At 41.3% G+C, this 13,205-nt stretch overlaps 1 protein-coding gene across 1 annotated transcript; it reads left to right on the top strand.

Annotated features, from left to right (window-relative positions):
- Positions 1-324: 324 nt before the first annotated feature.
- On the top strand, positions 325-12,652 carry LOC124255164. The gene is made up of 6 exons (XM_046688997.1): positions 325-372; positions 897-1,040; positions 4,420-4,490; positions 6,986-7,219; positions 9,931-10,053; positions 11,614-12,652. Exons 1-6 carry the CDS (start codon positions 325-327, stop codon positions 11,744-11,746), a joined length of 753 nt encoding a protein of 250 aa, XP_046544953.1. The 3' UTR covers positions 11,747-12,652.
- The last annotated feature ends 553 nt before the right edge of the window (positions 12,653-13,205 follow it).

Genomic DNA, 13,205 nt, shown 5'->3' with positions numbered 1-13,205 from the left:
TCTTCCTCCCACTTCCTTTTCACTTGGGGTATTCCAGGTGGACCCACTGAAGACTTTTCGGGACACCAGTTTCTTCTGTGTTTTTGCAAATCATGCACGTCTTGAAACACGAGTCCACAGTCATCACAAGATGGCATTGTTGGGAGGTTTTCTTCACACGTCTGCTCACTCTGAACGTCTAACTCGGACTGAATTGTCCTAGCTTGGAGGCCTCCTTTTAAACTGAATACGTTGGGACAAAGTCGCAAATGGGGAGGTGTTTGGGGTTTTAGATCAACCAACAAGTATCCATAAGGTTTCTGGGTGGCCCTTTGAAATGGCTCCATGAAGTGGTCTGTGTTCCCTGGAAACATTTGCCTCGCCAAAGTCATGGTGGGTTGTTGGTCAATAGGGTTGTTGAACAGAAGCAGATAATGACAGTTTCTTCATTGTGTGGGATCCTTACTGTAATACAAATTCTGGTTCAAGGATATCACTGAGAGATTACGATGATGACTTCCTTCGGTAAAAAGATCTGTAATGCGTGGATCTTTGCTGGCAGTAGACATTAAGTCATCGAGGATAACCACGTTCACAACACTTGGGTCCAGAAATGCATCCTTTTCGAGATCAGAAGGAATGCCTTGATGAAATTCCACATAGGGATAAACATGGGTTTGAATGGCATTATACAAGGGCTGCCATTGTTTGTAGAGCCATATAATACGTTCAGGATAAGGTTTAATGTTCATCCTTTCTAGAAGCTGTTCCACTAAGTAGGTTTTCCCATAGGAGGTGGGCCCTGAGGCGATCATGGTGAATGGATGTTGCAGCCTTAATTCTTCCAATGACTGGGTAGTACTTTCTGATGAATGTGGTTGCACTGGTTGCTGCTGCTGCTGCTGCTGCTGCTGTAGTTGCTGATGCTGATGATGATGTTGCCAAGTTTGCAAGAGGAGGTCCATGAGGTGGTGGTGATGCTTGTGGATGTGGTGATGGTGGTTGAGGAGGAGGAGAGAGTTATTGATGTGGTTGTGGAGGAGAAGGAGGGAGTTGTTGATGTTTCTGTCTTCTATGTCTCAACATATTGTCTGTCCTGGAAAAAGTCTGGTAGCACACGGGACACGTTGTTGACTGCATTGTGGTCCGAGTCTAAATGGCAGGGAACCGTGTCTACTGACTGCTTTTATCTAAAAAGTCGTCTTCCGTTTCTTCATGGGAATCTGGGAGGAACTTCCAACTTTAGATCCCCCTTTCTTCTGCATCTGAATAAGAGCCTTGGCTTGTTCAACCACTTGTTGAGTAGGGGTAACAAAATTAATCTTAGGTTGTTCTGAGTTTTCTTTTGGTTTATCTTTCTTCCACTCTTGGTCATACAGTTCCAAATATCGATCGCCAGACATCATGGCAGATTTGTCTCCTCCACGCATTATAGAATGATAAGGATCTCCTTTTCCTTCAGCCCTGAGCATGTAAAATCGTGTCCATTTTTCGGCATCGGGTACGAAGAGTTTGTATTGTGGATTATTCATGATGAAAACGGGAGTGGCTTGAGGTGATGCGTCACTGTCACTGGTCCACGGCTAAATGAAGTTAGATAGCCCTTGTGGCCTGTTATATAGATATCTTCATTGACCTTGGGCTTGGTGTAGTTTTCAACATCGCTGCCAGGATGGTCATACATGCTCTTTCCCCGGATTGACAAACCTAAGACGGGTGTACCAGATGTACTAAGCCAATGCTCTATCAAACAACCAGGCATTTTGAATGGCCTCATCTCTAAGTGCATTGACAAACTGTGGTTTCAAAACAAATGCTACGATTGGCATGTTACTGGCAAAAAGACTCTTCCACATACTGTCTGTCGTCCAAAGGGGGTGAACTAATCTTCGTAACAAAGCTAGGTAGTTATTTTTCTATCATTTTTCCTCAGGAAACGACGCCTTTTATATCGAGTCACTGGTAACCTTCCCTTTAATAACCTATTAATAATACCATTGACGGCAAGAATCTGTTTGCTGTTCATTTCTAAGATGTCTTGTCGAATCTCCTCAATGTCTTGAAACATTAACATGAACCTTAAAAATTCGTAATGTTTCAAAACGTACCTAGCCATAATAATTCTAGCAAACAAGCTCTTATCGTGGTTGGGATATCAATGAGATTAGTATTTGAGTAAACCTCTATTTATACATCGACAAAAGACTATACATAGACAACCAATGCATATATATACTCTTAACATTGATTTATTTCTAATATTCACACATTTTACATTACACTCTTGGTTGCAAATCCACATGACTACCCCAGCGGGCCATATTTTTCTGAGGTACTCCCACCAGGGCCAAATACGGACAGTCTGGAGACCAGTTTTCATGTTCGACCCAGGGATCGTCTTCTACTACCCAGTTCTTGAGAACGAGACCACATTGAAAACACTTGCAAGTGTCCCCTCTGATTTAGTACACAAATCCTGCCTGGGCCATGCGACTAGGACTCTGTTTCATCTGCACTGGCCAGTCCTTAAACGAATCAAGTCTTTTCTGGAATGAAGCCCATTCAGTACTGATTGCACAGCAATCGAGTGTCTTGTCGATTGGGTAATGTCCACACACATCCATGATATCCCAGAGCAGTGGTAACACGTCCGCACAGTACAGTGTCTAAACCAAGAATGGCTTTACACCCAACGACTGTAGTCACTAGGGTTACAGAAGGAACACATTCTTGTCGTAAGAGGCGACTAACGGCATGTGAGTAACCTATGTGTCACATGATGTCAAATAAGTGTCATAAACATGGACATAAGATGGGTGTTTTTTATGTTTGCAATTTGAGAGTAAAAGTTTTAAAATGTTGAGTAAAAGTGAAAGTTTTACAGGAGAACACATATTTCTTATTCAGTAATATATATGACAAATGCTAAATCATTTCATCGCTGTACAACCAAACTACTTGAGATATTCGGTGACCATCGGTCCTCAACTGCTTACTATTTCCTGTCCTTAATTCCGGTCAGACACTTGTCTCCTTACATAACAGAAAGCTGACCACTTGTCAGCATACATTCAACATCACATTGAAAATTATCCATGCCATGTACTCATGATTACAGTCTGACCTTTAAACAGCGGAAAGCTGACCGTTTGTGACCACGCTGAAAATTATCACCAACCATGTACACATGATTACAGTCTGACCTTTAACCTACAATAAAACAATTTCTGGTCAACTTGAACCGGATAACTTTGCGAGCACAGGAAGTCACACACAGGAAGCTAAACACATCAACCCTCCCAGGTCCGCACCAACTGTCACCTACTTGAACATAATTTGTACACGCATAAGCATAATTGATACAAATGACAGCATTAAATACTTAAAAATGGTGGTCAGTTTTAATGACTGGATGCTGGTGCTTTTAACAAACATAACACCTTACACTATTTCATCCAATCACAGCTGTCACATGTCTCTTCAGTGACGGCTCAGTGAGCAAGCGATGCTGCTATGCAGAATAGCATAGTGTTATGTATTAATGCCTATAGACAGGGCCCCATTCACGCATATACAGGCCCACATGAAATTTAAAAGCTACAACCGTTTATTGTTGACAGATATGTAAAATACTTGTTCCTTGTGTGACAGCGTATTTTAAACTGGCCAGTGATTTAACAAAATGCGCTGTGATATTTTGACCTTATAAATCGCAGCTAAATTCCCCCCTCATTGTGTGATATTAATTCTACGTTGAACACGTATGCTTAGTCTGTCTCACTGTCCCTGAACCACATTATTTTCCCTACTGCCACATGCCCTCTCTGCAGTGCTAAAACCCTAAATAAAACAAGTCTAGATTTCCTCAGGTTCTGAATCTCTGGGGTCCTAAGGGATCCTTTTCAATTTAAATGGGCTTGTTGGTTACTATCAAAATTATATATATTCAGAGACTAAGCATTAGTCTAAGCTGTGTGAACACTCGAGTCGGCAAACTCATACCACTCATAAGATAATTGAATAATAATCACAGACCACTAAGGTGAACCTGAAGGTGACACACACACCTGGGCCGGAAAGGGGAGGGTGGGGTTCAACAATCGATTAGGTCACACAAAGGTCATACCTATGTTACGTCATAAAAAGAAAATGGAGGATATTCTGTTCAACCCCCCAAACCCCCAAACCCCCAACCCCTATACAAGGACAGTAAACATACTAGATTATCATAGCTCTTAATTTCAAACTAGTACGCTATCATAAAAATAAATCACTAGAGACAACAGTACAATATAAAAGCGGGCTATAGATCACTGAAGGTTGATCACAATACTTGGGACCATTTGGACTTACAGTAGAATTGCTACCTACATGGACTCTGGCTGGATTGACATCATCCCAGTTTTTTCAATGTCTAACCAAGCGTGTCCTATGTTCCAGGTACTCCTCTCTGTTGTTTTACTCCTCATCGTCATAGCACTGACGTCCGTGGTCGTACACCGCTCCGCCACGTAAGTACCTAGCGTACTAAATACATGACTGATGTGTTCATTGATGTGTAGCTTTCAAAGTCAACGATACGGCTGAAATACATTCACTATAATGAAATCTCGGAGAAGTACACTCTTAAAAAATTAAACGTTAAGGCCAACTTTGAAACAATTGTTACTGTCTTCAAGTAAATTGACAGATTTAGTTTAAGTTGATTGATACAAGGATGAAAATTAGCATGGTGATATTTAGGAGATAAACATCATGTATTCGCAGATTTCCGGGTGTTATTAAGTATTTGAAGCATGGGAATTCATTTGGAACCGACGGCGTTAGCCACTGCTGACGACGCAACAATACACTTGTGCGCGATATTTGTACGTATCAATACGCATCGAATAGTCTTGCAACAAAGTAACGTTTGGTTTACAATTCTGTTGTCATAACAACAATAATGATTGTCCCGTCACGAGACACGTACGTCCGACTTGGGGTCGTGTGACTCATTAGTTAGGTGAATCTACTTCATGGAAACATCTATCTTGAGTTGAATTAATCCAATCCTGAAACGAGATATATCGTTCAGGTGTAGTTAGAATGACGTACAATTGGGGGCAGGGATCTCCATCTACAAGACGTCCTGGTGAGGTGGGGCAGCCTATTGGGTACAGCGTTCGCTCGTCACGCTGAAGGCCCTGTGTTCGATTCCCCGCATGGGAACAATGTGTGAAGCTCATTTCTGGTGTCCCCTGCTGTGATATTGCTGAATTATTGCTAAGACAGCTGTAAAACCATAATCACTCACTCACTCAAGACGTCCTGTCGCGCTGTTGCGATAGGCAGTATTGAGTGACAAATGTATGAGAAATGTTCAGTGACGGTTTGACCTGTTGTAGTCATTGTCACCGCATGTGACTGTCACAACATGCACGTGCGTTCTGCTTCTAATTTCCTTTAAATGACATTTTCGTGCAGTCTTGTACAAACTTCTATAGAAAGCTATGCACGAGTAAAACGTTTGCGTTGTGAGTGAGTGAGTTTTAGTTTTACGCCGTTTATTAGCAATATTCCAGCAATATCATGGCGGGGACACCAGAAATTGGCTTTACACACTGTTCCCATGTGGGGAATCGAACCCGGGTCTTCGGCATGACGAGCGAACGCTTTAACCGCTAGGCTACCCCACCGCCCCCGTTTGCGTTATGAACTACACCAGTTAATCCGCATGTGTAATACTGCATCTGTATCTTAGTGTTTCATCCATACCGAAAATAACTCGTGTTTCTGCTATGAGCATTTGTGGAGCAAAGTACATTTTCTTAATACCTCATTTTGTGAGGCATTTGTCTGAGAAAACTAACATTGTGGGTGAAAAGGAGTTCAGATGGTTGACCTCATTTGATTAGCCTTTTGTGTCTGTTGTAGGGCCTGGAGTCATGCCTCAGTTTACATCCTTCGAAATCAAATACCCACTCCACATCGACACACAACCATAAGTGTTATATCCTCATAAGTGCTGTTTGTAGTCTGTCAGCAGTTAATGTCAAAATGGAGGCGGTGGGGTAGCCTAGTGGTTAAAGCATTAGCTCGTCACGACTAAAACCCGGGTTCGATTCCCCACATGGGTACAATGCGTGAAGCCCATTCCTGGGGACCTCGCCGTGATATTGCTTGAATATTGCTAAAAGCGGCGTAAAACCAAACTCACTCACTAATCTCAAAATTGTGATGAACCACAAGAGACGTCTTCCATATCGTAAATTGATTTTTGCTATTTTACTGGTACAATTTTCGCCCCTGTCTCAATACGGGTGAGTGAGTTGAGTTTACGCTGCACTCAGCAATATTCCAGCTATACGGCGGCGGTGTCTTAATACGGACTGATCCACAGTACCCTGTGCTGGGAGACCGCCTCCGTGGTGTAGTTGTTAGAGTGTCCGCCCGGAGAGCGGAAGGTCGCGGGTTCGATCCCCGACCCCGTCATACCAAAAGACGTTAAAATATGCTACTTGTTGGTCCCTGCCTGGCGCTCGGCATTAATGGGTACAACAAGGACTGATCGGCTCGGAGGCAGTATAATGTGTCTGAGTGGGGTATTCATGCTTCACTGCGGCATGGTATCTCAGGGGGCTAGCACTATAAAACCAGATTAAGTCTGGGCTAGTACAAGTAGCCGCACATACCCATACAGACGCATGCACGTCGTCATATGAGCGAAATATTCTCAAGCACGACGTAAAACCCAATTTCACCTCACCTCACCTATGCTGGGCGTATGAGATGTGTCGTCATACCTTAATGGCTTGGATAGTAGCTCACAATACGAGTTCCACGACTGTCTAGTCAAGACTCTTTTTGTATAGCTGTTACATAGCTGTATATTAAATATCAAAATAACCTGACGTTTTGATAACTTTGTATTTTTGGTAAAATCCGATTGTATAGGTTTTTTGTATATTCACAAGCCAGTCCGCTAAGATCCCATGTGATGAATCACTATATTATTTCCTCCTAGAACACAATTACGAGCAATCAAGGAACCAACTTTAAGAGAACGTTTCCCTGGCTACTTCCGGTATCCGGAGGAACAGACCGCTTTCGAGAAGCTTGATCGTCCATCAACCCAAGTGACGTCATTTCCTAATGTGACCCTGAGCAGTGTGTCCCAGCAGTGTTCTGCTCTTCTCCCCTCCCCTCCTGTGCCGATTAGCCCAGCGGAGGAAATAGAACACAACGCCTGTTGCACAACGTGAGCATATGAGACTTAATACTTGAATCCCAGTAAACTAAATTTTATGATATGATTGAGTATATAAATCAGAAACAATATTTTAATAATAAAAATAATTCATTTATATAGCGCCTCGTATCCATCTGACCAGTTGCTGTAATCAGAATCTGATTATTATTTCCCCGAATAACCCAAGCTCCCTGTGGGGACACTAGAAGGTTAATAGTCACATGACTCATCTCATCGGGTACCCATTTTCTGCTGGGTGAACAGAGGCAATTTTGAACAAACTTACTTGCCTAACGTGGGACCATATTTATCCTGTGTCGATCGTTGTTGGGCAGGACTGAAATCCTACAAACTCTCAGGAGTCAAGCTGCCAAACACGGTCACCCATCCAAAGACTCTCCGCGATCAACGTTGCTTATAGTCCGTTTGGCTCAAAAGCGGACTGATGAATTGCGATCTACTCGAAAACTGATAAACATATAATACTCAATGAAACGCTTATCATAATAAAAACATTAGACCAACTCTGTGAGTTTTAAGCAGAATTTATGTCCTAAAAATCAAAACGTTATTTAACAAAATATCATTAAAGTATTTACACAGTTCACTATTTGGTACGACGGAGGAATGCAGAGAGAGGCACAGCCAGGTGTGCGAGAAAGGATGGATACGGTACAGCTCAGGTAAATGAATCGATAGCTTTCTCGGCACTTGTGCACGTGCTTCGCGTACACCTGGCTGTTCCTGTCTTTGCACTCCTCCCTCGTAACAAATAGTGAACTGTGTCAAAATGTTAAAGACTTTTTTATTTTCAGGACATAAATTCTGCGTTTTACTGAGTATAATATGTTTATCAGTTTTCGAGTTAGATTGCAATTCATAGGTCCGCTTTTGAGCCAAACGGACTATAACTTCAACTGATTTGTGACCTGAGCTCTATGCACAGGACCACACACCTCCATATTTCGCTCAACTAACTCTAAAGTCAAACACGTGATATTTCATGGAAAATTGTTAAGAGATAGACGATTGAATAGAACACACATACACACTAAATGTGTAACGCTCAGTCGAAACATCGACGTACCGCATTCATGTGTAAGAATGACTGGATTTCTCAACACGACAAAGCCTTAAGATACAAACTGTACATTGTACCTTGGGTTGTATACGTGTAGGTATAAGTGCTTAAGTAGGAAAATCTATTACCGAACACGTTTATGTTTAGGATACTGAGTCAACGTTGGCCATCGAGAATCTCTACAAATTGCTGGAAGAATAATTCACCGTTCAATAGAGAAGTCGTGCTTGTTTCAGATTGATGGGACTGAAGATAGGGTGAATGTGGTTTGATAAATTGATATTGAAATCAGCGTCATTTTATTAAGGGAATCGAACCCGGTCCTGCATTCTGGCTAACGAACATTTTAAACACGAGGTTAAACTCCTCTGGTTGAAGGACGAATTGACTGACATCTCAGGATGCAACCTCAAATCTTGCGAATTCCATATGCCAGTGTCCCAACAGCAAAAGACATTGATCACAGTAGACAATTGTTATATCGTTTACCACTGTCAAAATTGTCAGAATACCAACCTTAGTTACTGACAATCATTGTCTGAAATCAAGTTTCAATTGGAACTATTTTGACCGTAGTTTCTGTCCGACTGCCAGATCATTAACCAAATACATTAATGTACACGTTCCAGGAAAACTTTCAACCTTTTCAATGGATTGTCTGGTCCAGACTCGGTGTGTTTACAAACAACATCGTACAGCTCTTATACTGCTGAAAAACATATACATACTCATGATATAGTCACAATTATACAATCGATTCCTGATTTTAGCAGAGATTTCTTATGGGTGTGGAAAGGGTTTTGTCGCTTCTATTTAGTACAATGGTTACTCCTATTTAGCGTGTTATTTCAATAATTACTAATATAGGGTTATACTTCGTAATCCGTTGTCAACCATCATACAACCCACACAATTGTTCAACTCACTTAAAACCATACAAGCAGACATTACTTACTTATTTACTTAATCCTCTTCGTGTTCTTGGCACATAAGGCCGTTACTAGAGTTTTCCAACGCTGTCTATCCTGGGCCCATTGCTGCACCTGTCAGGTCCACCCTGCGTCCTTTATCTCTGCCTCCACAGATCTTCGAATTCTCCATGTCTCCTTTGGACGTCCTCTGTTTCTTTTCCTGTTGCTGTCCATCGCATAGCAACCCTTGGTATGGAATCTGGGTGCATCCTGCAGACATCACCGCTTCAACGCCATTTTCTCTTGCAGATATTGCTTTCGTGTAATGGTTTGCGAATAATGTCGACTGATGCAAGGGGTTGTCGGCTGGAGACAGTATCATATCAGCAGAGGTTTTGTCAAGAAGTGTTGCCCGTCGTCAGTAGTTCAGTCTCCGTTGAGCTGAAACTCTCAGTCAAATGATGCCAGCTATCATCTACCACAGTAAAGCCGAGGTCCATACTGAAAATATTTTTGAATGAATTTGTGAAAGAGTATCACATACTATTTTGTGCCTTGAGAGTTTTTTGTTTTGTTTGGGGTTGTTGTTTTTAAATAGCCCAATGCTGCCTCTTACGCACATTATTATTTATCTCTAAATTCAAATATATTTTAATTCTATCTTGAAATTTGTTCCTACGATTTCCGTATATTCTCTCCTTATCTTAACACCTATATGTATCTTGCAGGAAGGCCTCCTACATCTCGCCCCAGTACTGGGTGGATATAGCCAATATTAACAGGACAATGGCTGTCTTTCAGGATGAAGTACGCGTAGAAGCGAAGCAGTTCTTCCGTACAGAATCATGCAAGTATGTACAATACAGTAAGAGAAGGGCCGAAATGTTCCTCTTGTCTGAATATCAGCACGCTTGAGTAAGTTAGCCCAGTGAACACGCTCTGATGGATTCAAGTTAATGCTTTCTGACGACAATATCCTGCAATATTTAACATCTATAAAGAGAAGTACAGACGATGTATTCAACACCCGTAAAGTACTGACGATGTATTCAACACCCGTGACGTAGTGACGATGTATTCAACACCCGTAAAGTACAGACGATGTATTTAACACGCGTAAAGAAATGGACGATGTATTCAACACCCGTAAAGTACAGACGATGTGTTCAACACCCGTGACGTACTGACGATGTGTTCAACTACCGTGATGTACGTATGGGATATTTAACACCCAAAAAGTACAGACGATGTATTCAAAACCCATGACGTAGTGACGATGTATTTAACACCCGTGAAGTACAGACGATGTATTCAACACCCGTAAAGTACAGACGATGTACAGACGATGTATTCAACACCCATGACGTAGTGACGATGGTTTAACACCCGTAAAGTACAGACGATGTATTCAACACCCGTGATGTACGGATGACGTATTCAACACCCATACAGTACAGACACAAAAACACCCGTGACGTAGTTACGATTTATTTATCACCCGTAGAGTAGGGACAATGTATTTAACACCCGTGATGTAGTGACGATGTATTCAACACCCATTAAGAAACAGACGATGTATTCAACACCCGTAAAGTACAGACGACGTGTTCAACACCTGTGACGTACAGACGATGTGTTCAACACCCGTGATATACTGAAGATTTAATTAAAACCCGTAAATAACGGACGATGTATTCAACACCCGTGAAGTACGGACGATATATTCCATGATGAATTCTGGGGTATTTGGAATCGTAGCGTGTACACAAGAGAAGTACTGGCGAAATATTTTACACCCTTGAAATATTGAGAATGTCTTTACAGGTGATTATTGTGGGATATTAGGAATCGTAGGGTTACACACCACTGTATGTCAGTGAGTGAGTATGGTTTTACCCGCTTTTAGCAATATTCCAGCAATATCACGGCAGGGGACACCAGAAATGGGCTTCACACATTGTACCCATGTGGGAATCGATCCTGGGCCTTCGGCGTGACGAGCAAACGGTTTAACCACTAGGCTACCCCACCGCCTCTCCACTGCAGGTCACACAATGGTAGCACGTGTAATGGAGGAAGGTATTAAACACCCTTTAAAAGCTCATGATCCCACTTACAGTTCATTAGTTCTGATGTCAACGCATGGACATAAGTAGTGCCAATAACATCTGATGTCCTCTAACTGTCATGTGATGCCTTCAACAAAACTAGGGGCGGTGGGGTAGCCTAGTGGTTAAAGCGTTCGCTCGTCACACCGAAGACCCGGGTTCGATTGCCCACATGGGTACAATGTGTGAAGCCCATTTTTGGCATCCCCGCCGTGATATTGCTGGAATATTGCTAAAAGCGGCGTAAAACAAAAACTCACTCACTCATTCTACAAAACTAAATCATGACCCATCCTGTTACAGACAAAAAGATGGATGCGACATCTGCGCGTGCTCAGTTAAAACAACTTACGTGACTGGAGTGTGGATGACCGGATCGGAATACGGGGTGTCCTGGTTTGCAATTGACGGGTGCTGCAAGTGTTTAAACACTTGACGTGGTGATGAACAGAACGATTGCCATGCTACTCATCATTATTCAGAATGTACCTGAAACATTTACCAGAAACACGTTTCATTTCATTACAATTTACGATTTGTTTTTATTTGTTTGATATCGTACACAGGAAAACGTGAAGGCAAAATCTGCAAGATTTTCTAATGGTTTCACAATGTATCCACCGTGAAAGGGGCATTATTTTCCCTCCATGAACAACCCTGTCTTAGTAATATTATGGTAAATATCCTCATAAGAAAAGTATAATACTTTATAGATAACAACTTATGGATACAACAATAGCTTTCGGTATAGCTTTCGTTATAGCTTTGAAGCTATACCGAAATGTCGCATCATAATAACATAAAGAAGTTATTATCCATTAAGTAATATACTTTTCTTATTATTCATCAACTTCTAAAATGCCAAATAAACAGGTAAATATCCTCGACCAATTACCGTCATACCTTAGACATTTAGAAAGTGACGTCACCAACGGAATCTGTCTCTTAGCACAGTATATCGATTGCTTCAGGGAATAGTATTATATGGGCGATGCTTTTGAATCAGGCTCAAAACAGAACGATTTTGGCTAAAGGGGCAAGGGTATTTATACACACAAAGAACTTAATTAAGCACCCCCTATAATTTTGCAATGACAGGTTTTCAACACTTCTATAAAACTTCTCGTGGTGACCACGATGGAAATACAATGCAGTTTTTCCGACCCGTATGATCCTTTGACTCATAAAAAACGACAAAATAATTGGATTTTATGATGATAATTGCTCATTTTTAAAATAAACAATGATTTTCATGCAAAAACATGTCTGTACAAGTAAGGTCCTGGGATGTTTAATGTTGAATTTATTGGTCAAGGGTATTAATAGTTATATCTGAAAAATAAAAATAATGCAAGGGGTTGCAATCTAACTCGAAAACTACTAAGCATATAATACTCAATGAAACACAGATCATAATCAAAACATCAGACCAACTCTGTGATATTTTGCAGAATGTATGTCCTAAAAATAGAAAAGCTGTTTAACAAGCTGTCATTAAAATATCTACACAGTTTACATAGAATAAAGAAGTTGTATATCCATAAAAATATTTCTGATTGTCCATAGAAATATCAATATTTTTACGATTTGGGTGTCATAGGTAACTTACAACTATGCCGAAGAGCATTGTCTTGATGAATTTATTAGAGAGATTCAATTTGGGTGAGATTCGATCAAGGAACTGTGAACAGTTGAACAAATAAATGACGTTACCTTAATATTTGTTTGTTCTTTGTGACGATCGTCTGACCACCAGATTCCGTTAGTTGCCTCTAATATGCATGGCATGCTGAAGACCAAACTCGTTAATCAAGATTCACTCACTCACTCACTCACTCACTCACTCACTCACTCACTCACTCACTCACTCACTCACTCACTCACTCACTCACTCA

Source organism: Haliotis rubra, unplaced genomic scaffold (genome assembly GCF_003918875.1).
Source record: "Haliotis rubra isolate DU_JTF1 unplaced genomic scaffold, ASM391887v1 Scf596, whole genome shotgun sequence".
Classification (NCBI taxonomy): Eukaryota; Metazoa; Mollusca; class Gastropoda; order Lepetellida; family Haliotidae; genus Haliotis; species Haliotis rubra.
Note: the sequence above shows the minus strand (reverse complement) of the source record. Positions and strands in the feature narration are given on the sequence as shown.